Source organism: Labrus bergylta, chromosome 19, assembly GCF_963930695.1.
Source record: "Labrus bergylta chromosome 19, fLabBer1.1, whole genome shotgun sequence".
NCBI classification, from domain to species: Eukaryota; Metazoa; Chordata; class Actinopteri; order Labriformes; family Labridae; genus Labrus; species Labrus bergylta.
In genome coordinates, this window is record NC_089213.1 from 12,877,907 (window position 1) to 12,905,333 (window position 27,427).

Consider the following 27,427-nt stretch of genomic DNA (forward strand, 5'->3'; position numbering starts at 1 on the left):
AGAGGAGCCGTCAGTGAGTGCATGGAGCATCCTAGCTGTCAGGACATCAACTCTGAGAGCAGCATGATGGTAACACACACACACACACACACACACACACACACACACACACACACAAACACATGAACACACGAACACACACACAGACTGTTAAAGCTCCGCCCTAACATCCATGGTTGGTCTTCTCTGACACCTTCCTTCCTCTCCTGTAGGACTGTATCCAGCTCTGTCACTCAGACCTCTCAGCTGAGACTCCCATAATCCCTGGCGACCTCCGACCTCCTCCTCCATCAGACGCCGAGGCTCTGCTCCCCCTTTTATCCTCCTCCTCTCCTCAGGCCAAGCGCTCCTACTCCATGGAGCACTTCCGCTGGGGGAAGCCTGTCGGGAGGAAGCGCCGCCCCATCAAAATCTACACCTCCAACGGCGTGGAGGAGGAGTCCTCTGAGGTTTTCCCCGCAGAGATGAGGAAGCGGGAGCTTGGCCGCAAAATGACAGCAGAAGATGAGGGAAAGGAGAAAAAAGAGGAGGGGCCTGAAGACATACATGCAAAAAAAGCCGGCGTTTACAGGATTCAGCACTTTCGCTGGAACGCCCCGCCAGCCAGCAAACGCTATGGAGGCTTCATGAAGAGCTGGGACGAGCGCAGCCAAAGGCCGCTGCTCACGCTCTTCAAAAACGTCATCAACAAAGAAATACAGCAGCAGGAGGAGGAGTGAGGGAAGGGGGAGGGGGGAGGACCGGGGGAGGGGACAAGCGCTCTGTGAGAATACATCTGTCCAGTTCAAACAGCACGCACGAGTTTGTCTGCAACTTTCTTATGATTAAAAACAATTAATAACTTTATATTCGACGTCTATGACCTTATCTTTGTTGCGGTGGTATCAAACAGTTGTTGATAACATTTGATTTTTACTAGAATCATATCAAAGTTTAAATTCTGTTGTCATGACGACACCACAAGACATGACTAAGACAGAAGCAGGAAATAGTAGATTCTGTTTAGCCGTGTCAGACTCTGCACAGCAGCAGGTTTGTGTGGTCGACAGGAGGGTGAAGTGAACAACTCAAACATTAGATATATATATGTATATATATATATACATATATATATGTATATATATATATATATATATATATATATATATATATACATATATATATATACTGTTCATGTGTGTGTGTCCTGAGTCCTGTGTGAGGTCAGAGGAGGCAGCAGAACAGCTTCAGTAACAGTCACAAAGAGAACGTGAGGTTTCTAATCAAGTAAACGTCTTTGACTTTTTCTTTCAAACACAAGCAGAACATTTCAGAGCCTTAAAGGCACAGGACGAGACAAATGAACATCTGCTTTTTGTGCCCGGTCTGCAGGACAACACAAACTGTCGTATTTATCTCTGCACCAATCATCAGGATGATACCAATTAGTCATGAGAATATAATAAAATGACGACATACATAGAAGTCTGGATTTGTTATTTCTGGGAGACAGAGTCACAAGTGTTCCTCCGCCTGTCTGAACCTCCACCCACAGAATCTGTCTTTAAAGCATGAATACAGAAAGAGAGAGAGGGAGGGGGAGAGAGAGAGGATGTTTTCTAAAGTGATGAATGAATTACTATAAATTACATTAATACAATAAAGTTTATTTGCAAGCAAAATCCATCAGCCATGTTGATTTGTTTTTTAATCCATCACATTGGAGTCTGTTCAAAGCACCACAAATGAACTAACTAGACTATTGTTTATATCTTTTAGCGCATTCAGAGCCTCCAGTCATCATCCCTGTATTTAGTCTTAGCTTCAGAAGAGTCTTCAGAACTGACCTCAGTCTCTGGTCCTAAATGTCTCTCTGGACCTGGGTCCCTCTCTGGTTCTGCTCCTCCTCAGTCTGGTTTGAATGAAGCTCTGAAGCCTGAACACCAAGACAACCGTGTCTTTTTAACTGACAATGCCAAAAGAATCTTCGGTAACAAACACTGCAGGTGTAGCGTTTCTCCCCTGTGTGACATGACATGTCAAGTGTCAGATTATACTTATGGTTAAATCTTTTCCCGCACTCAGAGCAACTGAAGAGTTTCTCTCCTGTGTGAACCAACATGTGTGATGTCAGTTGCCCTTGTTGGGTAAATCTCTTACTGCAGAAAGAGCAGCTGAAGAGTTTCTCTCCTGTGTGAACTAAGATGTGTCTGGTCAGACATCTCTTATTGTTAAATCTTTTCCCACACTCAGAGCAGCTGAAGACTTTCTCCCCTGTGTGATGCACAATGTGAAGTTTCAGACTATCTTTTCTGTTGAATCTTTTACCACACTCAGAACAACTAAAGGGTTTCTCTCCAGTGTGAATGATCATGTGTCCTGTCAGACTGGTTTTACGGGTAAATCTCTTACCACTCTTGGAGCAGCTGAAGGGTTTCTCTCCTGTGTGAATTTTCATGTGTTTGTTGAGATTCTGTTTCTTTTTGAATGTCTTACCACACTCAGAGCAGCTGTGTGATTTCATATCAGTCTCTGGTGTCTTTTGTTTAAAGTTCTCTACAGAGTTTAGACCTGACCCGTGTTCTATGGTCTCTTTCCAACAATCACTGTCCACACTTTCATCAGTATCAGAAGACTTTAAAGCTGACTAATGTTCTCTGGTCTGACGCCAATCATCACTGGATTGGGGATAATATGTCCTTTTCAAGTTTGTCTCTCATCTTTAAAACATACAAGAGAACACTGCAATGCTTTTCAAGTGTACATCCCTCGCCGGCCTCCTTCAGCTCATTCAGTTTACCATTAAGTAGCTGGAATGGTGAAATAACCGTAGACGCCTGATGGCCTGGTGGTTGTGTTGTGAGCCCAATGTGCTGAGGCTGTGGGTTTAAATCCAGCCTCTGCCTTTTGCTGTATGTCAAGACTAATTTTTTTGCCACGGTAACACCGTTTTTACTAGAATCATATCGAAGTTTAAAACTCTGAAATCATGACAGGAACAAGCTGCTGCAGCTCATTATATATGTGTTCTCCTGCTCATGTCAACTCTGAGCTATCCCGGGGCTAACTGCTAAATACCGCCTAAGATACAACTTTCCCCGCTGACCTTCAGAATAACGTTCATTCATATAGTAACAATTAAACAGAATATAAATAGAGTTAGTGTCCAGTGAAGTCCACGATGTTGTTAGCAGGAGCTAGCTGCGGCTAACACTGCTGTGGTCGTCTATGGACGTTAGCTAAAGGCTCGGCTCCCAGAAACAGGAAACACGTTTCCGGCAGGGACGGAAAACCTACCTGCTCTGGGCAGCTTGATTTCCGGTGTTAAAATCACATCCAGCTTTGTCAGAGTTTGTCGGTGGAGCACATCTTCGGATCCACATGTTGTTGGTCCTCTCAGGTCTTTGTGAGAAAAAAAAAACATGGTCAGGTTAGGAAGGTTGGTTATGAAGTGTCCAATCATAAACATAATTTAGGATTTTAGTGTCTCCATAATATAATTTAAATAACAATTATATGCCAGCGGGTAACGCATGCAACACAGAGGAATGAATAAAAAGCACCTTAAAGTACAGGATGTCAGAGTTCACGGAAATCAGTAAAAGAGCAGCAGTGTGTTTTCTTGTCAGTCTTTGGTTTCTCATCTGTAGGGGTTTTCACTGCTCCACCACAGTCCTCTCCCTCAGCTCCTGTCTGTGCCTCTCTTCTCACTGCACTTTGGTTATGATGAAGCTCTGAAGCCTGAACATTGACACATTTATGTTTTTTTTAACTGGTAATGCCAAGAGAACCTTTGTTCACACAGTCTGCAGCTGAAGAATTCTCTTGTGTCTGATCAGTGTGTCTGATCAAACTCTTTGTGAAGTTTTCCGTCATAGAGCCAGTACTCCTCAGATCATCTTTAACGAAAAACTGAACAAAGAGGAGACAAGGTGACCTATGGGTCACCAGATAACACGGCCACTCGTTACATCGAAACACCGTCCCCTCGTCCACGTGGTGCCGTGTCAGTTTTAATAGGGAGGCTCTGAATGGTCATTCCCGCTGCCGAGTCACTTCTTCAACACAACTACGACTCTCTCTCTTTGTGAAGCTAAACAAGCTAATGCTAACAACAACATGAACATATTAACGGTACAGCGGTTATTATCTCCGCCTCTGGAAGTCATGTTCGGTATTCTACGATATGGAATAAGTCCTGGGATGCTGGTGGCGTAGTGGTTGCTTCACACACACCATGAGCATAAAATCCCCAAATAAATCTGTGTTCAGATCTTTCATTGGAAAAAAATACTTCAACCTTTATTGACAGTTGTTTTACAGAAATGAAACATAAACAAAGCCAAGGGGTGTTCAAATACACAGACACATAAACTGTTCATTTTATTAGAGAAGCACCGTGATAAAAAATAAATTAATTTCAGGATGGTCTATGGGTAGAAAATCTCCACGATGTTCCTGCTCCATCATGTCTTTCCCCCGGCTGTCTTTCCAACCCTCCGGCTGGTTCCCCACACGTCTTCTCCCTTTCAATTTTGCATACTTTGCTAAAACAGAATGTTGCCCTGTTACTGTAGCAGCTGCTTCCTGGACAACATCTCCTGTCAGCTGCTACACATCATGTTTCCCTGTGATGAACTTTGTGTGTGTGTGTGTGTTAATACTGCTCCACGCTCTTCTTCGAATCTGACCTGTGGCTCCTTTCCCGCATGTCATTCCCCTCTCTCCCTCTCTCTCTCTCTTTCTGATTTCTGATTTCTGACTCTATTCACTGTCCTATCTCTCCCATAAAGGCACAAAAAGCCCAGAAATAAATCATAAAAATAAAAAAAGACCGGCCCGGGCCTGAGGGGGTGGGGATGGGGAGCCAAGTCACGCCGAGCTCAGGTAGATCCCACCTATACTCTCTGAGAGCACCGACCTCCACCTGTAAAGGAGCTGGAGCGCAAGACCTTCCTTCTACTTTGCAGGTGTTGAAATGGTTTGATTTTAGATCCAAGATTAAAATTATAGTATTGTGACAACCGCACAACACACACACACACACACAGCTGAACTGATCACAGGTCAGTGTGTTTCATTAGACCTGCAGAAATGAGACTCCTTCAGTTTAAGACATCAGCGTCTCACCTCAAACAAAGAGTCCACCTGAGGTGCTCCACAACGATCACTAGAAGTGTTCAAAGAAGCAGTTAAATGTTCGGGGGTGTAACATCGCGGCTGGTTCTTCTCCTCCACAGTCCTCTCCATCAGCTCCTGTCTCTATCTGTTCAGTTTGTCTCTGATGAAGCTGTGAGGACTGAACATCATCATCTTCACTCTTCACAGAGACAAGAGTGAAGGGGAACTTGGTGCTATCAGCCTCCTCCAGTCCTTGAAGCTGTTCTTCCTCCTGACTGCTCCACAGTTCGTGACACTGTGACGATCCCCCTCCACACTTGTGGTTTTTGAACTGATAAAGCCAGGTGAACCTTTTGTCACAGGTGTTGCAGTTGAAGGGTTTCTCCCCTGTGTGTGTTCTCATGTGAAGCTGTAAGTGTTCACAGCGGGAAAAACGTTTGTCACAAAGTGAACAGCCGTACGGTTTTTCTCCCGTGTGACATTTCACATGATTCTGCAGATGAGCCTTCTGGGCAAATCTTTTCCCACACACAGAGCAGCAGAAAGGTTTCTCTCCTGTGTGGATTCTCATGTGTGTCTTTAGATTTGAGTTTTGATTGAAACATTTGCCACACTGAGAGCAGCGGAACAGTTTCACATGAAAGTCATACTCGTCATTGTTTAAAAAGTTTGGACCTAAATGTGCTTCCTTGGCCTGTTTCTGTTCGAGTCTGTCTTCAGCCTCATGTTCTGAAGAGTCTCCACTCTGGCCCTCAGTCTCTGGGTGGAAAGAACTCTCTGTCTCTGAGCTCACCGCTGGTTCTGCTTCTTCCACAGAGTCTCCAATCTCCTTATTTTGTCTCTGATGAAGCTGTGAGGACTGAGCCTGCTCCTCCTCCTCTTTCACCTCCTCCAGTCCTTGAAGCTGTTCTTCCTCCTGACTGCTCCACAGTTCCTCATGTTCCTCTTTAATGTGTGGGGGCTCAGGGTCCTCCTGGTCCAGAATAGTGCTCCACTCCTGCTGCTCAGGGGGAAGCTCTGCTTTACTCACCAACAGCTGCTGGACATCTGCAGGACGCTCTGAAACACATATAGAGAGAAACTCTGATTTTTAGGGGTCAAACTTTAGGAACAGTCAACTGTTTGATCCGGATGATCAGCTGAGAGGAGACCTGCTTCAGTCTGAGAACATGGAGAGTAAAATATGAATATCAACACTGAGCACTGATTTCTCTGAATATGACCTTCACCTCCTTCATGTCTGAAGTGAATGTGGGTCTGCACTATCATTTTCAAATCGCTGTTCTAGTAAGGACGCGAGGCGTTAATCAAAAACATGTTCATTATTCATCATAAATGGACATTTACATTTTTTTTTCATCGTTTCCTTCCTGGAGCATTCTGTGAAGGCGGTCTGCATGTGGACCTGTTGGAGGATTAACTCAGTCCAACAGACTGGTTAGGATGTAGATATGTAATACTGTCCATCGTTTGTTGTTAATATAAATCAGTTTGATTGGGATCTTCTTCATTTATTCATGTGATTAAATAGCTCGGATTATTTTACCTGTTTGTTTAGCTTGTATGAGGCAGGAGGCGTGCTGGAGAGTTTGCACGAAAGGTTTTCCTCTGAGAGTTTTTGTTGCATGTGCAGCGTGTCTGTGTTAGTGTGTGTGTTCATGTGTTTGTGTAGATGTTGTTCAAACAAAGGAGACTCACACTGAGTCGGTAATAAATGACAGCACAGGAATAACACTTTCTACCAGAGCATATATATTTTTCTCTTTTTATTTGTAAAAAAAACATTACTTACAGGAAACAGATTTTCTCACTAATATTTACATTTCTGACTGAGTAATAAATATTTGTATTCTTCCCTTGTGGCAGCGTACCCTTTTCTTGGTTTAATAAACATCACATGTTGTGAATATTTACACACACATCGTCGCTCTCCTCCTACTTGAATTGTTGTTTGAAGATGGATGCCTGAATGTTTGGGCACTGTCAGGTGATGAAGAACAGAGCTGCCGGCTGTGACAGACTTTAAGCTGCAGTTCTGCCCTTCCCCATGATGATGATGATGATGATGATGATGATGATGAACAAACCTGCTCGGTGTAAACGAAGCTGAGGACTGAGAACAGCGTCCAGTAGTCTCTGTTTCCGCTCGCTCTCCTCTCTGGATCGACACAGTTGCTCCTCGTAATCTGCTATCGTTGTTTCAAACACTTCAAAGATCTCTGCAGCAGCCACACTTAGTCTCTGGTTCACTAAAGCTCTCAGCATTTGGACTTTAGACATTTTCACACGATCACAACGACTTCTTGTCCCCAACTCGGTTTGCTCTCCGTCAAACACGGATGCCTGTGTGTGTGTGTGTGTGTGTGTGCAGTTAGCATGCTAAGCTACCATCAGATGTTTGTAGTGGGAGGAAGGGGAACAGAATGAAGTCCATTCACAACTTAATTCACACATACGGAGGCTCTGAAGGTTCATTCCTGGTGCTCAATCACTCCACACTCCAGAGCTAATGCTAACAACAACCCGGAAGTAATTAGCTCCTATAGCATTTCTTCAAAATGTTAACACAAAAAGTGTCAAACAAAAATGTCAACACTGCAATTAACTTGTAAAAAAAAAAAAACATTCCCTGATACACTCTCTACAGCACATACTGAGGTCTGACAGTTAACGATGTGCTTTTATTCTGAAGGCCGTAGAAGTAAGCAGGATGTAGTGTTTTGGTTTCCGGTTCTCTCTCAATTGATCCTGTCCTGGTTGACTGGACTTCTTCTTCTTCTTCTCGCTGCGGCTCACAGAGACCTGAGAGGACCAACAACAACATGTGGATCCGAAGAGGAGCTCCTCCGACAAACTCGCCTACTGGATGTGATTTTAACACCGGAAATGAAGCTGCGCAGAGCAGGTAGGTTTTCTGTCCCTGCCGGAAACGTGTTTCCTGTTTCAGGGAGCTGAGCCTTTAGCTAACGTCCATAGACGACCACAGCAGTGTTAGCCGCAGCTAGCTCCTGCTATATTAGATCCTGTTTAATGGTCACTATATGAATGATGGAGCTTCACGTTAATCTGAAAGTCAGATGGGAAAGTTGTATCATTGTAGGCTTAGGGCTTATAGCTGGGTTAGCTAAGAGAGTTTTATACACAGTGATTCTTCATCAGCTCACTACCACACCCTTCTTATACATTGGCATACTAAAGTATTAATGATATCATAATTTAGTTGAATTAATATCACACTGGAGGTCATGATGCTAATATCAGCTGTGCCGTGATTCAGTCTGAAGATAATCACAGCGGATACCTCCAGTCTGATATTACTTTAATACCACCGTTATATAAGAGCAGGAAATGGTGATAACAAGTAAAAATCAACTACTGATTATTTTTTAACTTCACCAACTCAACTAGCTCCACAATTTAACTGAAGCTAGACTGTTGGTAAAGATGAAGATGACAAACTTAAACAGTGGCAACATTTATCGGGTGAAGGCTCGACACAACAAAGGGGCACGCCGGTTGTAGTTTAAAAGGAAAGGAGTCTGAACACTCTGCCAAGTACTGTAACGTGAGCAGGGAGCTTTCCTTTGAGCTAACACTGAGGGGAGTGAAACATTGTTCATTAACATGTGATATCGATTAATGAGACATAACAGGTTGAAAATCTGCCAGTTCTTCCTTTAGGTTTGGTTTCTCATAAACACACAGCTTCCCCTGGTGTCTCTTTGTGTGTTTCAGTGAAGTCCAGCAGCTGTTGGTGAGTAAAGAAGAGCAGCAGGAGTGGAGCCCCAGTCTGGACCAGGAGGACCCTGAGCCCCCACACATTAAAGAAGAACAGGAGGAAGAACAGCTTCAAGGACTGGAGGAGGCTGATACCGTCAAGTTCCCCTTCACTCCTGTCTCTGTGAAGAGTGAAGATGATGAAGAGGAAGCTCAGTCCTCAGAGCTTCATCACAGACAAACTGAACAGATGGAAACAGGAGCTGATGGAGAGGACTGTGGAGGAGCAGAACCAGAGACGGACTCAGATCCAGAGACTGATGACATGACTGAGGACTCTTCTGACCCTGAGACTGAAGACTGGAAGGATGCTGATAGAAAACCCTTTTCCTGCTCTTTGTGTGGTAAAAGATTTGAACATCAAGGAAATCTTAACGTACACATGAGAACACACACAGGAGTAAAACCTTTCAGTTGTTCAATCTGTGGCCAACGGTTTACTCAAAAGGCCGGTCTGGACTATCACCTGAGAACTCACACTGTAGAGGGATCATACAGCTGCTCAATCTGTGCCAAAACATTTAATTATAAAGGAGCCTTGACATGTCACATGGATACCCACACAGGGGTGAAACTGCTCAGCTGCAGTGACTGTGGCAAAAGATTCAGATGTACATCACAGCTCAAAATCCACAAGTGTGTTGGTAAGACGTCCCACCTTCACACAAACCCAAGTAACAAACACAAGACGCCACTGAGCTGCACTGAATGTGATGCAACGTTTCCTAACAATTATCTGCTCGTGACCCACATGAGGATGCACAAAGGCAAGAAACTGTTCACCTGCAAAGTTTGTGGCCAGAAACGTCAGTTTAGTTCCCACCTAGAGATACACATGAGAACCCATACTGGAGAGAAACCATACAGTTGTTCTGTTTGTGATAAAAGGTTTTCACAAAGCGGTATAATGAGGCAACACATGGCCGTCCACTTGGTGGAGAAACCATACAGCTGCTCTGACTGTGGGAGAAGATTCTTCTGGAAGTTTCAAGTGAAAAAACACAAGTGTCTTGGAAAGTACCAAAGAAGAACTGGATCTCATTGTCAGGACTATAAAGAACCAGGACAGGGAAGAGTTTTAAATCCAGACACAGATTTGAAAGCAGACTGTGATGAAGAGACCAAACCATCTGTTGGAACTGATGACAGTGTTGACATTGAATTTTGGAAAGGCACCAGGAAACATCACCAAGGTTTCACTTATCAGAGAAATAAAAGAGTGTCAGGGAAAGATGGCTGTAGTGCTGGCAAGAAATTATCAACCTGTTCTCATGATATAATCCAACCTAAGAAACACTACACTGTTAACATTGATTTATGCAATCAAGCCAAGCAGCTCCACTCAGGTCTGACCTACCTGAAGAATCCAGACGTCTCTCTGGACAGTGCAGAGAGATCCTCCCTCGGCTTCTTTGAGTGTCTTAAATCATCTAAAGACCGTCAGACTCTGCTCTCACACCAGACATGTGATGAGGGAAAACAACCCAATAGTTGTCGGAAAGGATTCACAACAGGAGGCTGTTTGACAAGACACATATCTGTCCAGAAACGACTCGGCTGTATCGTCTGTGAGAAAACATTTATTCAAGAGTCCCAGTTCATTAACCATGTGTGTGTTGGCGAGTCCTCAGAGCAGAATCAGAGCCGGACTGAGGGACCGATAGTAGCCGACAGATCTATCAGCTGCTCTCACTGTGGGAAAGGATTTGTCAGTCAGCACAATCTGCTGGTGCACATGAAAGTTCATACTGAGGAGAATTTAAGTTTCCATATGACACGTCACACCACGGAGAAGCCATTCTGCTGCTCGGTGTGTAACACAGGGTTCACTGACTGTGAGTCTTTGGTTATACACATGAGAACCCACACCGGACACACACAGTTCAGCTGCTCAGTTTGTGGTCAAGAATTTGCCTGGAGAAGACTTTTGACAAAACATATGGAGGTCCACACACCTGAGAACATATGCAGCGGTTCTGTTTGTCACCAAAGACTGTCTGGGACCTCTGAGTTAGAAAAATATGAGTGTGTTGGAGGTCCGGCTTCAGAGCTTCATCCAAACCGAAGTGAGGAGAAAAGAGAGACAGGAACAGGAGCTGATGGAGAGGACTGTGGAGGAGACTCGGGTCCAGAGACTGAGGTCAAGGCTGAAGACAGTAATAACTGGAAGGCGAGTGGAGAACATCAGTCAGGTTTAAACTCTCTGAGAAATGATGATGTCTCCCAGAGTTCAGTAACATTTGACTCTGACAGGAAACAAGATTTCTCCTCTGACTCTGATCAAAGCTTTGACAACAATCACCTCCTTAAGATCCACAGACATGATCATACAGGAGATAAACTTTTCAATGGATCAGGATGTGAGAACCAGTTAACACAAAGAGGAAGTCTGGGCCAACACATGATGGACCAAAGAGGGGTACACAGAGGGGTCAAGCAGGAGCACACAGAGCCTCCACTTATTAAGGAGGAACAGGAGGAGGTCTGGATCGGTCAGGCTGATACCGCCAAGTTCCCCTTCACTCCTGTCTCTATGAAGAGTGAAGATGATGAAGAGGAAGCTCAGTCCTCACAGCTTCATCAGAGACAAACTGAACAGATGGAAACAGGAGCTGATGGAGAGGACTGTGGAGGAGAAGAACCAGAGAGGGACTCAGATTCAGAGACACCTTTAGGACTAAAGACTGAGGACAAGACTGAAGACTCTTCTGGAACTGAGGGCAGTGTGGACAGTGACTTTTGGAAAGAGACCAGAGAACGCCCGTCAGGTCTAAGACATGATGAGATCTCTGCCAGTGATTCTGGATTTAATTCTGTCAAGAAAACGTTCAGCTGCTTGGCTGATAACGTTTCAGAGACTCTGGACGCTGAGAGCGATGACAGAGACTTTGGGAGAGAAGGAAATAGAAAACCTGAGTCAGAGTTAAACTCTGAAGAGATTCATACTCACAGGAAACCACACAGCTGCTCCGAGTGTGGGAAACGTTTTCACCAAATTTTGAATTTGAAAAACCACATGAGGTTTCACGAAAGAGAGCGATTCCTTTGTTCAGTTTGTGGTCTCAAATGTCTTTATGTGTCCCATCTGAGGATACACATGAGGACACATACAGGAGAGAAACCATTCGTGTGTCCAGTTTGTGGGAAAAAATATGCCCATAAGGCAAGTATGCATACTCACATGGCTGTACACACGGTAGAAAAAAAACATATCTGTAACATCTGTGACAGAAGCTTTGCGTGGTATACAGAGCTGAAATACCATCAGTGTGTTGGAGAGTCGTGACTCGAGACGACCTTCAGGAGAGAGAGCATGTCGACTCACACCGGAGATGACTGACTCTCCCTCTGTCGGACTGACTCGCGTTCTTTCGGACTGACCCGCCTTCTGTCGGACACTTTTAATCATGACTACTTTGTTGGAGCAACACGTTCTCTGATTGTCAGCTGACAGCGACAGAAATGTTGTTATCTGTCTGACATCACCAACATGAGACTCAAACATGGAATAAAAAATGTTTTTCCAGCTCTCCGCTCTGAAGTGCTTGTCTTTATTTGGATCTATGATTGAAGCATAAATACGAAGCTTAAAGAAATACACACATTTTGAACTTGAAACAGGAAGTTCCTCCTGCTGTTGTTCCTGAAAGATGGAGGGGGGGGTGGTGTCTGGAGGAGAGGCATGATTTCATTAGGAGAATGTAGAAATGGAAAACAAAGTGTCAGTGAATGAGTGTTAAGATTATTACGGGCACGGAGCTAAACTATTGGGTGATATGGACGTCGTCCTCCCGCCCACTCGGGGTGAACTCTCCTGAATATTTCCAGCTGCTCTCTCACATCAGCTGACCACAACTTCACGCAGACAGGATACTCGGAGGCTGGCAGGAAGAAGTTCTGGGTTAAAGCCTGGGTGAAATAATCAACCGTTTAGCAACTTCATATTAGATAAGGAGACGTTTGGATCCTGAAGGTCGTCCTCAGGTCAACGTGTCCGGAGACAATCAGCAAACAATCATCATCACCTGCGGAACCCAAATAACATGTCCAGTTTGTACTAAGGTCATAAGTTTCTATTTGATGTTTTTGGTGTCTACATGTTTTGATGTGTTGTGGCTGCTCTCTTCCTCTTGGACTGACCTTTAACCTTCCTGCTGCTACGAGGCTCTACCTTTCATTTTGTAAATGTTTAACTAATCCTTAAATATGAACCTTTAGAGAGAGTGTGTCCATTATGGATTGATTGAGCCCAAATTCAAACATGGAGTCGTCTTGAGGACAGAATCACTTAAAGCTCTTTATTATGAACTCTGTCTTCATGCAGATCTTATAAATCATTCAGTTAAAAATCATCCGTTTACAGTTGAATCAGATTTCTCTGAACAGCAGACAGAAATTAAAGCAGATCAGATGGTCTCTTGCTGCGTTCATGTGGTGTGGGACACGTCGGTATAAACAGTTTCTGAGAAATCAAATGAACGTGAACACCTGCTCAAGTAAGATCAACTCGGCAACTTTGTGCACTGACTTGACATCATATTCGCCATCATCATTGCGGGCAAAAGATGTTTAGGTAATGTTAAGATACTTTTGATTAATTCACGTATTGCACATCAACGTTTAGCTCAAACATAACTCATAACAAAGACGTTACACATCTTTGTAGCGTCCACGCTGTTTGTCGTTGTTCAGACTTTACAAACTGAAATCACGTGAACACGCTGAAGTCGGGAGAACGACTTCCAAACTCAGAAACTTGGACCACCCAAGCAGCACCTGAATGCAGCATAAAACTCCCCGAAGTAAACAAAGACTATTTGCCTCCTGATTGGCTGTGGCTGCTCCAAAGACTCTTGACAGTTTTTAATTGGATGGACGACGACACGGACTGATGTCGGCTCTGCTCATCAGTTTTTATATTGTTTGTATTTATCACTGAAGGTAAACGATACAGTTTTAAAATAATATGTTGATGTTGTTGACAGTTCTGGAAAAGGACCACGTTAATCCTCCTGAACCATGACAACGTTAGTCCTCCAGAACCAGGACCTGCACATCCACCCCAACTGTTTCTGAAGCTCCATCAGGTCTGCCTGTGGTCTTTAACAGGTGTTCAGTGGTTACTTCCTGCAGTGAGTTTAGATCGAGGTCGCTTCAAGTTCTTACTGCTGACCCACCTTTTTAAATGGTCTCTGTACGCTTCTTTGGTCCACAGCAGGGCTTGATTGACAGCTTTCACACCAGCACAAACAAACAGCACTAACTTGTTGAACAGACTAGAGTTCGACGTAACCGAACAAACAGGTGAGGTGTGAACACGCTCTTAGACTCTTTAAGGTTAATGTTGCTCCGTCAGTCTTTTTTAACTGCATGTTTAACCTTTTGTCTCTCCATAAAAACAGATCCATGAGTTCAGGATAAAGAGTTAAATGCAGGGATGGTTTTTAATGAGTAACTTCTTATTGAATCCTTTGCCACAGACAGAACATTTATAGAGTTTTTCTCCTGTGTGAATGGTCATGTGCTCCGTCAGATGTACGTTTTGTTTAAAACTTTTCCCACACACTGAGCAGCTAAACGGTTTCTCTCCTGTGTGAATCCGCATGTGTGTCTTCAGATTGCCTTTAAGGCTAAATGTTTTACCGCAGTCAGAGCAGCAGAAGGTTTTCTTAGGGGGAACTTTCTTCCCCGTTTGGCGAAGCTGCGACGGATCCCTGACACACTTGTGGGTCTTGAGCTGAGTGTACCAGGTGAACTTTTTGTCACAAGCACTGCAGCTGAAGCGTTTCTCCTCTGTGTGAACTGACATGTGCAGTGTCATTCGTCTTTGATGTGCAAACCTTTTATTGCAAAATGGGCAGCTGAAGGGTTTCTCTCCTGTGTGAATTCTGGTGTGAAGCTGCAAAGATCCTTTCTGGCTGAAACTCTTGCCACAAAATGAGCATTCAAATGGTTTCTCTCCCGTGTGAATTCTCATGTGTGCCAGGATGTTTCCGCTGCAGCTGAAATGTTTGTGACAAACAGGGCAGCTGAACGGTTTCTCTCCTGTGTGTGTTCTCATGTGACTCATCAGATGATCCCTGCGACTAAATGTTCTCCCACACTCTGAGCAGCTGAACGACTCTTTGTCGGGGTTAACTCTTTCATCCCCCTCAGAGACGTCTTCATTCTCCACAGAGGTTACACCTGACTGCGGCTCTCTCGTCTCAGCGTCATCACTGACCCCAGGCTCAGGGTCATCATAAGGATGTGATTGGACGGATGTCTCTGAGTCATAGCTTGTGGCTGCTTCTGGTCCTGTGTTAAAGCTGCTTTCCATCATGTCTGTAATGTTGCATTTGGATTTATTCTTTCCTGTGTGGGTTCTCATGTGTCTGCTAACATCTCCACTATACCTGAAAGTCTTCTTACACACGGAGCAGAGGAAAGGTTTCTCTCCTGTATGAAGTCTCATGTGACTGATTGAATTTCCCTTTTGAGAAAATCTTTTACCGCAAAAGGAGCAGCTGAATGGTTTCTCTCCCGTGTGAATCCTCATGTGCGCATTCAAATGCGGCTTACGACCGAATCTTTGACCACACTCAGAGCAGCTGTAAGATCGCTCCACAGGTTTACAGTCGATGTCTTCAAACAGGACGTCTTTGTTTCTCACAGAGTTCAAACGTGACGCTGACTCTGGGCTCTCCTCCCAGTCACCATCACTGACTTCAGTCTCGGAGGAGTCTTCACTCACAGGTCGTAAATGTGTCTCTGGATCTGAGTCCGTCTCTGGTTCTGCTCCTCCACAGTCCTCTCCATCAGCTCCTGTTTCAGTTTGTCTCTGATGAAGCTGTGAGGACTGAGCTTCCTCTTCATCATCTTCACTCTTCACAGAGACAGGAGTGAAGGGGAATTTGACGGTATCAGCCTCCTCCAGTCCTTGAAATTGCTCTTCCTCCTGAATGCTCCACAGTTCCTCATGTTCTTCTTTAATGTGTGGGGGCTCAGGGTCCTCCTGGTCCAGACTGGGGATCCAATCCTGCTGCTCCTCCTCACCAACAATCACTTTTCGGATGTCTGAAGGCAAAGCTGAAATACAGAGAAACACTTAATGTGAACTTTTTGTGTTTAAAAACCTCTGTGGTAACGATGCTCTGTTAGCCTTTATGAGCACCTGGTGGTTCAACAGCTGAACTGCATTGATGTTGTATTAAAAATGGGCGTTACCAGCACAAGAAAACAGAGGATTTTGTTCACCTTTAATAGCTCCTCAAATATCATCAACATGAAACATTAAAAATTGATGTGAAAGGAGCTTTATGTAAATCTGACACCTAGTGTTTAAAATGGGTACTGCAGTCCAAACCGCCTTAAAACCGCCTACCTTCTCTGGTCCAAACAAATCCAGAGCATTCAGGACCAGAATCTAAAGTTAGAAGGAGGACATACTGACTGCTGCATTGTTGTCAGAGAAGCCAGCACTTCAACATAGCATGTTTCCTTAATGTCTGATCACATAGTAAGGTCACTTTATAATTTCAGAGTCACTACACATCTTATTCATTGGACCTTTAAGCTCTGGTCCTTCAGCTCTCCGGAACCTTCAGTTGTTGTGGATTTTAGCGCCCCCTGTGGACAAAGTGTGTAGTCCCATTCAGAGCTCTGGTTATCTGGATTTGATTACATTTTTAAATCTGGATGAGGTCAAACTAATCCAGTTTTGTTGCTGTAACATACAGAAAGATCAGGCTGAGTGTTTACACTGCAGGGGAACCACTTCACCGGGATCAGAACTAAAAGAGGACTATCGTACGCTGAGGTTGGAGGGAAAGAACCGAGGAAGCTGTTCCTGTAAAGGAAAGGGAACTAGAAGAGTCTGGAACCGACCAGAATAATAACATGGACAAAACCTTTTTCTAGCATCTATCTGGACTTCAGTCATATTTCAGCCTAACTCTTCACGGCCTGTGATTTTAGCCGGAGCTAGCTGCGGCTAACAGGCTATGTATGGAGGCTTTAGCTCGGGTTAGCTTAGCATCGTTAGCAGAGCAGTAAACTGGGACACACGTTGGACACACCTGCTCCTCTGGGCTCGTGCTCAGGTGTCAGGTCCTCGTGCAGCAGACCCAGGTGTCGGTCCATCTCTGCTCCGATCACACACGATCCAACACGGACGGGTACTTCTTCTGTGGTGTTTACAGGCGGTCAGCGTCCAAAGTTTACTCTACCGCCAACTACTGGACGGAAACACTTTTTTTAAATTCAGTTTTCCTCTTCTTCTCTTGTCCTGAGCAGACGCCTCTCTTCTTCTTCTCTTGTCCTGAGCAGACGCCTCTCTTCTTCTGTAGTCCTGAGCAAACGCCTCTCTTCTTCTGTAGTCCTGAGCAGACGCCTCTCTTCTTCTGTAGTCCTGAACAGACGCCTCTCTTCTTCTTCTCTTGTCCTGAGCAGACGCCTCTCTTCTTCTCTTGTCCTGAGCAGACGCCTCTTTTCACTGTTAAGATCAGATATTTAACCTGTAAGTCACGTCACTCAGATCAACTATCACCACACGACTATCCCGTTTGGGGGAAGTGCTGTCACAAAAGCAGAATTTTGAACTTTGATATCGACACCTCTGTTACCATGGCAACAAAAAACAAAAGTCCTAGACAGTAAACAAAACTACAGACAGACAAACTCCTGCACGCTGTCTAAAGTGTACAAATGGGAGGTTAATTTCACAAACACGTTCACAGAATCTTCTGATCACATTTATTTGATCTCCTGTTAAAAAGTGAAATCAATTAATCAATAATTTGACTATTGTCAACAAGAACATTCTGGTATCATAAAAACAGTAGGAAACACTTCTGCTTCATCACATCCGTCTCCGAGTGAAGCACAACAAGTGGACACACTGTTGCCATGGTGATTCACCGAGCTCACCTAACAGGGCCATGATGTCAGAGCGTAGTGGTGTAACATGATCGTAGACACTAACATCACATGAAATATTTCTCTCATGATTTAAATGGTTAAATTCAGAGTTTCCTTTGCTGCAAAGGATTGTGGGTCAGGTAATGGAACATCCTGGAACTGAAGGACAAAGAATGGACAATTAACTGTTACGTCACCGTTATCAGTTTCTCTTTAAATACGGCCGATCAGGACACGTCAGGCTGAAGTTGTTAGAACTCTTAATCTACCTGATGCATGACGCACAGTGTCATGTCTCACAGTGTTTACATGTAGCAGCACTGACTCAGGAGACGCTCCTGATGGTCGTTTTAGAGGGCGGGGACGATCTACCTGTGTGGGTAGTCTTTCGGAGGCTCACCTTTTTTTAGATGATCCAGTTCGAGAGGAACAGGGTGTCGTCTGCTTCACAGGTCGACCACGCTCTCAGATAGCAGAAGCAGCAATGTGAAAAAACACCTCCGCAGCAGCGACCATCTTTGTTTCATCAACACGACAGAGCTTGTGATAAAAGCGGACATCATTGTTTATAGATGAGTTCCACCTTCAGACCCCCGCATGTTCTCAGGATGTTCCTCCTCCCATCTTCACATTCAACATTATGAATTAATCAGTCCCTCCAGGATTTTGCAGACTTTTTGGGGGATTGTTGCGGCCTAAAATGCCTGATTTCACGGCAGCTTTTCAAAAAAATTGCAATGCAAATTGCGATGTTTTTAGACGTTCTTTTGCAATTAAATTGTAGCATGAAGCGAAAATTGCAACACTAGTTCCGATTTTTTTTATGTAAAACAATCTAGACTTTTTATTATTTTCTTACACACACTTCGATGTGATTGAGTGATGCCTATATTTTTAACCTGAGCAGAGCCATTAGCTTTGTGAAGTTACATATTCCTCTGCCTCACTCAGTGACGTCTCTCTCTCACACACACTCACACATACACTCACACTTCATCTGATTTCATTACACATCCAAATTTATATTTTGCCTTCATCTTTTAAAACACACATTTTATGACTGTGTATTCCTAACTACTTAAATTACCACACACACACACACACAGTCACTGTGATTTGTCTTGTATGTTGTCCGCCCGTTTCAGTCATTCTCCTGGTGTGTTTTGCGGAAGATCGATGACTTCCGTTAGTGTTCAACCACAACGTTGCACAGCGTGCAAAAAAGTTTAACCCTGCTTCCGTGCAGAGCCTCGGGGAATTGCCTTGCACGGTCCTCAGCTGTTATTTTTTTAGGTAAATGTGCGACGTTTGTGTCGGACATGTCTGCATCTGCATGTAAACAAGGAAGTGAGTTTGGTCAATGGTCACCAAACTTTGGTGACATATGGCTCGCCGTTTTCGCCGGGGGACTGCTATGGTTGGTCAAATTTGCAGAAAGGTTGCGGTGATTGGACAAAACTGCAAGGTCGCCCAGAATTCATGGGGATTGGTTGAATTTGCGTTAATTGTTGCGATCGCGACATCGCAACTTCCTGGAGGGACTGATTAATGTATTATTGAACATTTACATCACTGACATTATGATTGACAGGTGACATTCTGAGAAGCATTTTGAACACAAGCTCTCTGATTGGAGGGTTAATCCTCCCTCCCGATAACCTAACCATCACTACGTCTGAATCAGTTCAACAGTTCCTGTTCTTTCCTGTTGTCCTTTGTCTGAACCGGTATCTGTTGGCTCTGCCTCCTGACTGTCTGCCACCGTGTGAAGCTTCATGTGCCTCTTCAGATGTCCAGTCACAGTGAAACGTTTCCCACAGACCAAGCAGCTGAATGGTTTCTCTCCCGTGTGAACTCTCATGTGAATCTTCAGGCTCCCCTTTTGAGCACAACTTTTCCCGCATATGTTGCAGCTGAATGGTTTCTCTCCGGTATGAACCCTCATATGTTTGGTTAGGTCTCCTTTTTCAGCACAGCACTTCCCACAAAACGGACAACTGAATGGTTTCTCTCCCGTGTGAACCCTCATGTGTTTCTTCAGGTCTGTTTTCTGAGCACAACCTTTCCCACAGATGGAGCAGCTGAACGGCTTCTCCCCAGTGTGGTACTTCATGTGTCTGTTCAGGTGTTCTTTGACATGAAAACTTTTACTGCAGAGCGAGCAAGTGAAGGGCTTCTCTCCGGTGTGGATCCTCATGTGTCGGGTCATATTTCCCCGCCCGCTGAAGTTCTTCCCACAGAACAAGCAGCTGTACGGCTGCTCTCCAGTGTGACACCTCATGTGAGCCGTTAGAGATCCGCTGTCTTTAAAAGATTTTTCACAGCCAGTGCAGGGGAACGGTCTCTCTCCTGTGTGGTCTCTGATGTGCCTGTTCAGGTTCCCCTTCAGACTGAATCTTTTTCCACAATAAGAGCACGGGAAGGGTCGCTCCTTCCCTGGAGATCCAACATCGCTCTCAGGAGTTTCACTGTGTTTCTGACCGTCAGAGCCCGACTGACCGCTCGTTTGAGTCCAGTTTAAATCGCTGTCGTCAGTCTCAGTGGAATCCACAGAGTTGTCTTCACTCACAGGTCCTAAATGTGTCTCCATTTCTGGTTCTGCTCCTCCACAGTCCTCTCCATCAACTCCTGTCTCCATCTGCTCAGTTTGTCTCTGATGAAGCTGTGAGGACTGAGCTTCCTCTTCCTCTTCATCATCTTCACTCTTCACAGAGACAGGAGTGAAGGGGAACTTGGTGGTATCAGCCTCCTCCAGTCCTTGAAGCTGCTCTTCCTCCTGACTGCTCCACAGTTCCTCCTGTTCTTCTTTAATGTGTGGGGGCTTAGGGTCCTCCTGGTCCAGACTGGGGCTCCACTCTTGCTGTTCTTCTTTACTCCCCAACAGCTGCTGGATGTCTGCAGGAAGTTCTGAAACACACAAAGAGAAGTTCACTCTAAAGTTCTGCCTGTTAAATCATTTTATTTCCTTCACAAACACTTTCAAATATTTTTACACGATAAATGTCGAAAAGTGAAATCAATAAATCAATGACTTTTCAATGAGAGTTCACTGCCTTGTTCTGTTAATGACAAATACACTGAAGATGACTGATGATGTCGCTGACGATGTCATCTGTTGCAGAAGGATTTTTTTTGTTTGACCAAATAAGTCCTTAAAAAGTTTATGAAAATAGCTCCTTCAGATATCCTTCAGAGACGCCCTGTGCTTGATGATTCTTAGTCACCTTTGACCTTTTGTTATAACACGCGGCCACCCTGAGGCCACAGTGATTTATTTTGTGACGTTGAAAAACCACAACTCCCACAAGGCTGTGCGGTGTTTACATAGGAGAAGAATTGTGAGTTGTAGTTTTTCAAGCTAACGGGAGTGTTTATAGTTGTAGTCGGACAGAGACCTCCAGAACATGTTAGCCGCTGTTAGCTCCCTGCTGTTAGACCGTGACGCAGCGGGTCCTCCGAGTTCTGAGTGCAGGGACTGACCTGCTCTGTGCAGCCTGACTTCGGGCTTCAGCACGGCATCGAGCAGCCTCCTCTGGCGGCAGATCTCCCGCTCTGACCGCTCCACGCGCTCTTCGTACTCCGCCACGGTTTCCTTAAACAGATCGACGATCTCCTCCGCGGCCACCGTTAGCCGCTCGGTGAGCAGCGTCCTCAGCGCCGGTATCTCAGCCGCTTCTTCTTCTTCTTCCAGCTGCAGCATGAAGGCTTCAGCGGTGGCGCTCATCCGCTCCTGGATCGACACCCGCAGCAGCTGCAGCCTGCACATCCTGCTCCTTTTTCTGCCAACAAAGACAGCCAGCGGCGGGGACCGGACACCGGACTGGACGAGACGTAAACACACCGAGTTCCGCGTCGACGACGGTTCGCTTTCAGCGGAGCGAAGCGCAGGGACGAACAGCGAGCCCTGCTGTGCGGGAGGCGGAACAGACTGCTCTGATCCTAACAGAAATCAAAGTATTTTAATTAAATCTGAGAAAATAAAAAGTCATTATAGTGAACAAAAATATAAAGAAACTGTCTGTGATGACGTCATTAAGTCGGAACAGCTGATTGATTGATGATTCATAATAATACATTCTGTCTTAGTTACTGATTGTCTTTATTCAGTAAAGTCCGTCATTAAACACATTACGGTTTTATTGTAGGTGACATCGTCTTTATGCTCTCCATGTTGAAAACAGAAAGATGGTCAAATGTCAAACTGTGAACTTTCTGTGTAAACGTCAACGTCTGAGCTCTGTTAAGTTCTAATAATCAACAAACAGTCTGAAACATGTTTTCAAACGAGGTCTGTTAACAGGAAATAAACAGAATCAGCACTTTCATTCTGACCAATCAGCTGTCAGTCAGATATTCAAAACAAAGAGAACAGGAAACACAACTTCTTCTGCCCAGCAACACGTTTTATTTGAAGTTTTTCATACAGAAGAAATCAAACCAATCGATTAACGTCACTCAGCTGTTCACGCTGAAGGAGAGTTTATGAACGTGTTTAATCACATCAGTGTCCATCTCATCACTTAACACAGCAGGGTGTGTGTGTGTGTGTGTCCCGGGACCAGACGTGTCTATATCGATGATATAAAAATGTCTCTGTTTGTTTTGAACCACTTCTTCATATGGATGCTGCGTCTCATCCCGTTGTACAAAAGTGAAACCAGAATCCCTGAGCTGACATGTTGATACCGGTCCAGGGTCAGGACACGGGCAGGAAGCATAACTGCAGACTCCTCACACCTCGGAGACAAACTGTTTAAACTCCTCCCCTTAGGTCGGCGTTACAGATCACTGCACGCCAAAAACCCGACAAAAGAAGAAGAGAGTAGACTGTCACGCTGATGAACATGAAACCGTCACAGTCAGAAACGTGGTTGAGATGCAAACACTCAGTGTGAATAAGATGATTCAAAATGTAAACACTATATTCTCCTCCTCATCGGATCCTCACAAGATAAGAACAAACTAACAGAAATCATGTAAGAGAAACATTAATCTGACGTCTGGTTGGATTCATACTTTGATCCATGTCCCATCTGTTAACATCGAGGAGGCGGAGCTTATGACCTTTACTGCTGCCAGTCAGCAGGGGGAGCCCTGAATGTCTTGGCTTCACTTCCAGGTGGCTGTGTCTACGTCCATCCTGATATACAGGCCCTTTCCGAATTGTCACAGTTCAGTAGGCAGTACGTACTATTCAGTATGGAGTTTCAGTATAGTGAACTTTCGTGGTCATTCAGTATGCATTTTTTGGGTCCACCTCAGTATACTGAACATCGCATTACTCTTCTTGAATAAAGCTAAACAAAAAAAAAAAAAAAAAACGGGTGGATGCGGCCGGTTCAGGAAACGTAAATGACGTCACTTCCATACTGAATGAATCAGAAGAAGTAGAAACAAATATCTGCCTACTGTGTGTGCATACTGAATAGTAGGTACTAACAGTAAACAGCACGGATAGTACGTACTGCATACTGCCTACTGCATACTGAAAGATTGAGTATGTACTTGGCAATTCGGATACGGCCACAGTCTGTGGTTTTCACACAAACTCACCAGAAAACCACTCAGCGCCATCTAGTGGATCAAACAGACTGATTTTTTCTGTGACACCAGGGCGCTACTTCAGAAAGCAGACTCAACAGACTCAGTCTAACCCTGATAATCATAACAATCATATCTGACACATTACAGTACGTTTCATTGAGTGGATATTTGAATTAGCTTCACCTTTATCTCCAACATAAAGCTGGTTTCACTCTCATACATACTCACTTATATCCTGTTTAGTTCCTTCATTAACATCTCATGTTCATGTAGCACACACACACACACACACACACACACACACACACACACACACACACACACACACACACACACACACACACACACACACACACACACACACACACACACACACACACACACACACACACAGGCAGACTCACAGACAGACAGACACACACACACACACACACACACACACACACACACACACACACACACACACACACACACACACACACACACACACACACACACACACACACACACACACACACACACACACACACACACAGACACACAAACAGACAGACACAAACAGACAGACACACAGACAGACAGACACACAGACAGACACACAAACAGACAGACACACAGACACACAAACAAACAGACTCACAGACAGACAGACACACAAACAGACAGACACACAAACAGAAAGACACACAGACAGACACACAGACTGACAGACAGACATTCTGAGGAAACCTTTGACCTTTCTGCTGAGAGATGTGTGGCCCTGAGTCTTGAGAGCATGGCTGTGTGGTTCTGTATGAACTCTGTGAGCTGAGCTGACAGCAGAATGTTTCTCAGATTCAGAACTCTGCCCTCTACAGGAGAAAAAGTGTCAGTGGAACATGTCTGTTCCTGTAATGTCATCGCTGATGGACCAATCCGACTAGCTTCATGTTGGATCAGTTCTGTTCACAGAAACCACAGGATCCAAACGTTCCTACAGCTCTTCTTGTTGGTTTCCTTTCCTCCACCCACACTGAGCACGGTGGATTCCACACTGACCAGATTCTTGTTGGGGTCCAGAGACTAACTCTACTTCTGGGTTCAGGTAATGTTTCTTTAAAGATCTTGTGCTTCTGGGAAAGTCCCAGCAGTGAGAAGGCTTGAGTGTCCGCGACTATAAAATGAGTCATCTCAGATTACAACTAGAGTTGGATGAACTGGGCCTGGACTCCCTCTTGTCCCTTCAGGTTTGGACTCACAGCTGGGTCTTTGGTGGCTCGTTCTCCAACATGAACCTTCATGTGAGAGCCCACAGAGCGTTTCTCCTGGTAGCTCTTCCCACAGATGGGGCAGCTGTACGGTTTCTCCCCTGTGTGCGTAAGCATGTGTCTCTTTAGATCGATCTTCTGGACGAAGGCTTTGCTGCAGAGCTGGCAGCTGAACGCTTTCTCCTTCTTGTGGAAGCGCTCGTGTGTCTCCAGCGAGATCTTCTGGCGGAACCTCTTCCCACAGAGGCTGCAGATGAACGGCTTCTCACCCGTGTGGATCCTCATGTGTGAGTCCAGGTTACCGATCTGTCGGAAGTTTTTCCCACAGACTCTGCAGGAGTATGGTTTCTCCCCGGTGTGGATCCTCTTGTGCACATCCAGGTGCTGGCTCATGGTGAACTTCTTCCCACAGATGTCACAGGAGTAAATCCGGGGTTTCCCCCCCGTGTGGCTCTTGATGTGTCTCTTCAGGACCGTGTTTTCCACAAAGGTCTTCCCGCAGAACTCACAGATGTACGGCCGGTCACCGGCGTGTAGCTTCATGTGTCTCTCCAGAGAGCCTTTCCTGGGGAAGTCTTTCCCACAGTCTTTGCAGCTGAATGGTTTCTGTCCGGTGTGCGTCCTCCTGTGGATCTCCATGTCCCTGAAGCTGATTCCACAAATGTCACAGACCCGGCTGCTCTCTCTGTGGCTCTGGATGTGAAGCTGCAGATTCTCTGAGGACTCTGACTGCTCCCCACAGACGCCACAACGACACTCTGGATCATTTAGATGAGTTTCCGCATGCCGCACAAAGTTCCCTCTGTTGTGAAAGGCGCTTCCACAGACGCTGCAGTGATGAGAAGGCGCCAGGCTCGCCTTCCTACATCTGCTCCTGACAGCTACAGAGTTGTCAGGCTCATGGCTGCGGGCGTGTCTCCTGAGCTCGGTGCTCTTGCTGAAGCCTGAGCCACAGACTTTGCAGATGAATGGTGTCTGTCCGTCGTGGGCCTTCATATGTCGCTCCAGGGAGCCAGTGTGGCTGAACTCTTTCTGACAGACGGAGCAGCTGAAGGGTTTCTCCGCTGTGTGGGTCCTCATGTGCGTCACCATGTTACCTTTCTGATTGAAGCCTTTACCGCAGACGTAGCAGCTGAACGGTTTCTCTCCGGTGTGCAGCCTCAGGTGCGTCTCCTGCGCTCGGATTGAGGGAAACTTCTTCCCGCATATGTTGCAGGTGCGGCTGCTGTCGCGGTGCGTCTGAAGGTGCAGCCTCAGTCCGTCACTGGACTCCAAAAACTCGCCGCACAGACCGCACTGAAACTCCGCCTCCTTCAAATGTTTTTCTACGTGCTTCATTAAGAAACCTTTCCTGTCGAAAGATTTCCCGCACACTCTGCAGCAGTGGGGTGTTAGCTCTTCTTCCTCCTCGTCTTCCTCCTCACCTGACTGATCATCTGGAGGGGCCACTCCGTGGTCTGGTTCAGAAACATCCTGGTGTTTGGAGGAGGAGCCAGGCGAAGGTTCCTTCAGTCTGTCGACCACAGAGAAGTTCTGCTTCAGACTCCTGAGACCGACGGACAGACACAACTCTGCAGAGACACACACACACACACACACACACACACACACACACACACACAGACACACACACACACACACAGTTTATTTAAATCAGTCTTAAACATTCTTTAACATTAAACATTCAGGTTTCGTCCCCTTTAAATATCACTGACTTCATATTCAGTCCTCTCATGTTTACAGCATGTGTGAGAACGCAGCAGGATATAATCAGGAGAATTCACCTGGAGCGATTGTGAGGGGGTCGCTGCACGACCACAGACTGTCTGCACGCCACCTCTACAATCTACGTGCTCTAATGAACCTGCTGCATTATGTTTCCTGTTCTCCAGTATGTTCTTCCAAACTCTTTAGTTCAGATCAAGATTCTGTTCAACTACACGTAGCACTGATAGAAAGACACATATTCTCATTATAGCGTCGTATAGAGACTCTGCTGCTTCATCTGTCACTTCAGCATCGTTCTTTTAACGTCACGTCATACCCAAGGAGTACTCCCGGAGGCGTCCATGTTGCTTTTCCGACTTGCAACTGGAACGCAGTTTACTCGGGTGTGACGTCATTCCCAGCTCAAGGATCAGAGTTCTGAGCTAAACGGAACGCAATCAGGAGCAGACTGCACTCAAGCATCTGGTTTTCAGGAGTGCAGATGTGAAAACAGCTTCAGACTTCATGCGGTAAAAATGAATCGATTTGCGTTCACACGTGCAGCTCAAAACGTTAGAAGTTTTCTGCAGCTGTGAAAGACTCTCACGCTGTTTTCACACATGCACTTCTGAATATTTCAAGGAGTTCTGCCCCTGAGATATTCTTATGCGTCTCGTCCACACATTCACCACATGGACACTTCAGGACGGTTCCTGCAGGTTTTAAAGCAGCTCTAAGACTCTACCCGGACTCGAACCCCTTCTGTGGGCTCCGGGTTCGGCTTTAAGACTCTCACCGGGCTCCTTCGCTCCTCCCTCGGCCGCTCTGCTCTCTCTGAACCCTGTGAAGATGTGTTCCACAGCGGCGGCGATGAGTTCGGTGAGCCGCTCCTTCAGCTCCTCCGTGGCCGCATCCCCGCGCTCCTTCAGCAGCCTGAAAATCTCCTCCGCCGCCGCCGCCAGCTGCTGGTCAATCAGCGCGCGCAGCCTCCGGTTCTCCGCGCTCGTGCATCTTTTTTTGGACATTTTTTGTAGGAATTGCCCCCCGAACAAAGAGCAGAATGTAAACAAAGCGGGCACGCTTCCGGGATCTCCGAGCCAGCGTCGATGCGTAAAGCTGTTCCCGTTCCTCACGCGCAGATGTTACGTCATTTC

The 27,427-nt window shown here is 45.5% G+C and overlaps 6 protein-coding genes across 6 annotated transcripts in view; 2 read left to right on the plus strand and 4 right to left on the minus strand.

Moving 5' to 3' along the window:
- The window catches only part of LOC109997272 (pro-opiomelanocortin), a 2,864-nt gene extending 1,188 nt beyond the window's left edge, over window positions 1-1,676 (plus strand). Inside the window, exons 2-3 of the mRNA XM_020651689.3 lie at window positions 1-69; window positions 213-1,676. The exon at window positions 1-69 is cut by the window's left edge and continues 52 nt beyond it. Coding sequence (XP_020507345.1) covers window positions 1-69; window positions 213-719 — 576 coding nt within the window. The 3' untranslated portion in view covers window positions 720-1,676. The remainder of the gene's footprint in view (window positions 70-212) is intronic.
- Window positions 1,677-1,840: 164 nt separating this feature from the next.
- Window positions 1,841-2,612, minus strand: LOC136177144 (gastrula zinc finger protein XlCGF8.2DB-like). The gene has a single exon (XM_065948407.1). It carries the CDS (start codon window positions 2,501-2,503, stop codon window positions 1,841-1,843), a length of 663 nt encoding a protein of 220 aa, XP_065804479.1. The 5' UTR covers window positions 2,504-2,612.
- A 1,633-nt stretch (window positions 2,613-4,245) lies between these two features.
- LOC136177114 (oocyte zinc finger protein XlCOF6-like) lies at window positions 4,246-8,004 on the minus strand. Its single transcript, XM_065948285.1, has 2 exons — window positions 7,188-8,004; window positions 4,246-6,159 (listed from the first exon to the last, which is right to left on the minus strand). Exons 1-2 carry the CDS (start codon window positions 7,378-7,380, stop codon window positions 5,150-5,152), a joined length of 1,203 nt encoding a protein of 400 aa, XP_065804357.1. The 5' UTR covers window positions 7,381-8,004; the 3' UTR covers window positions 4,246-5,149.
- On the plus strand, window positions 7,923-12,409 carry LOC136177145 (zinc finger protein 26-like). Its single transcript, XM_065948408.1, has 2 exons — window positions 7,923-8,005; window positions 8,836-12,409. The coding sequence occupies exons 1-2, from the start codon at window positions 7,923-7,925 to the stop codon at window positions 12,161-12,163; spliced, it is 3,411 nt and encodes a 1,136-aa protein (XP_065804480.1). The 3' UTR covers window positions 12,164-12,409.
- Window positions 12,410-13,149: 740 nt separating this feature from the next.
- Window positions 13,150-18,315, minus strand: LOC109997278 (gastrula zinc finger protein XlCGF57.1-like). Its single transcript, XM_020651694.3, has 3 exons — window positions 18,176-18,315; window positions 16,935-17,350; window positions 13,150-15,945 (listed from the first exon to the last, which is right to left on the minus strand). Exons 2-3 carry the CDS (start codon window positions 16,996-16,998, stop codon window positions 14,303-14,305), a joined length of 1,707 nt encoding a protein of 568 aa, XP_020507350.3. The 5' UTR covers window positions 16,999-17,350; window positions 18,176-18,315; the 3' UTR covers window positions 13,150-14,302.
- Window positions 18,316-19,441: 1,126 nt separating this feature from the next.
- Window positions 19,442-27,414, minus strand: LOC109997277 (zinc finger protein 585A). The gene is made up of 5 exons (XM_029280730.2): window positions 27,070-27,414; window positions 24,502-26,137; window positions 22,792-22,847; window positions 21,256-21,714; window positions 19,442-20,682 (listed from the first exon to the last, which is right to left on the minus strand). The coding sequence occupies exons 1-5, from the start codon at window positions 27,296-27,298 to the stop codon at window positions 19,445-19,447; spliced, it is 3,618 nt and encodes a 1,205-aa protein (XP_029136563.1). The 5' UTR covers window positions 27,299-27,414; the 3' UTR covers window positions 19,442-19,444.
- Window positions 27,415-27,427: the final 13 nt, after the last annotated feature.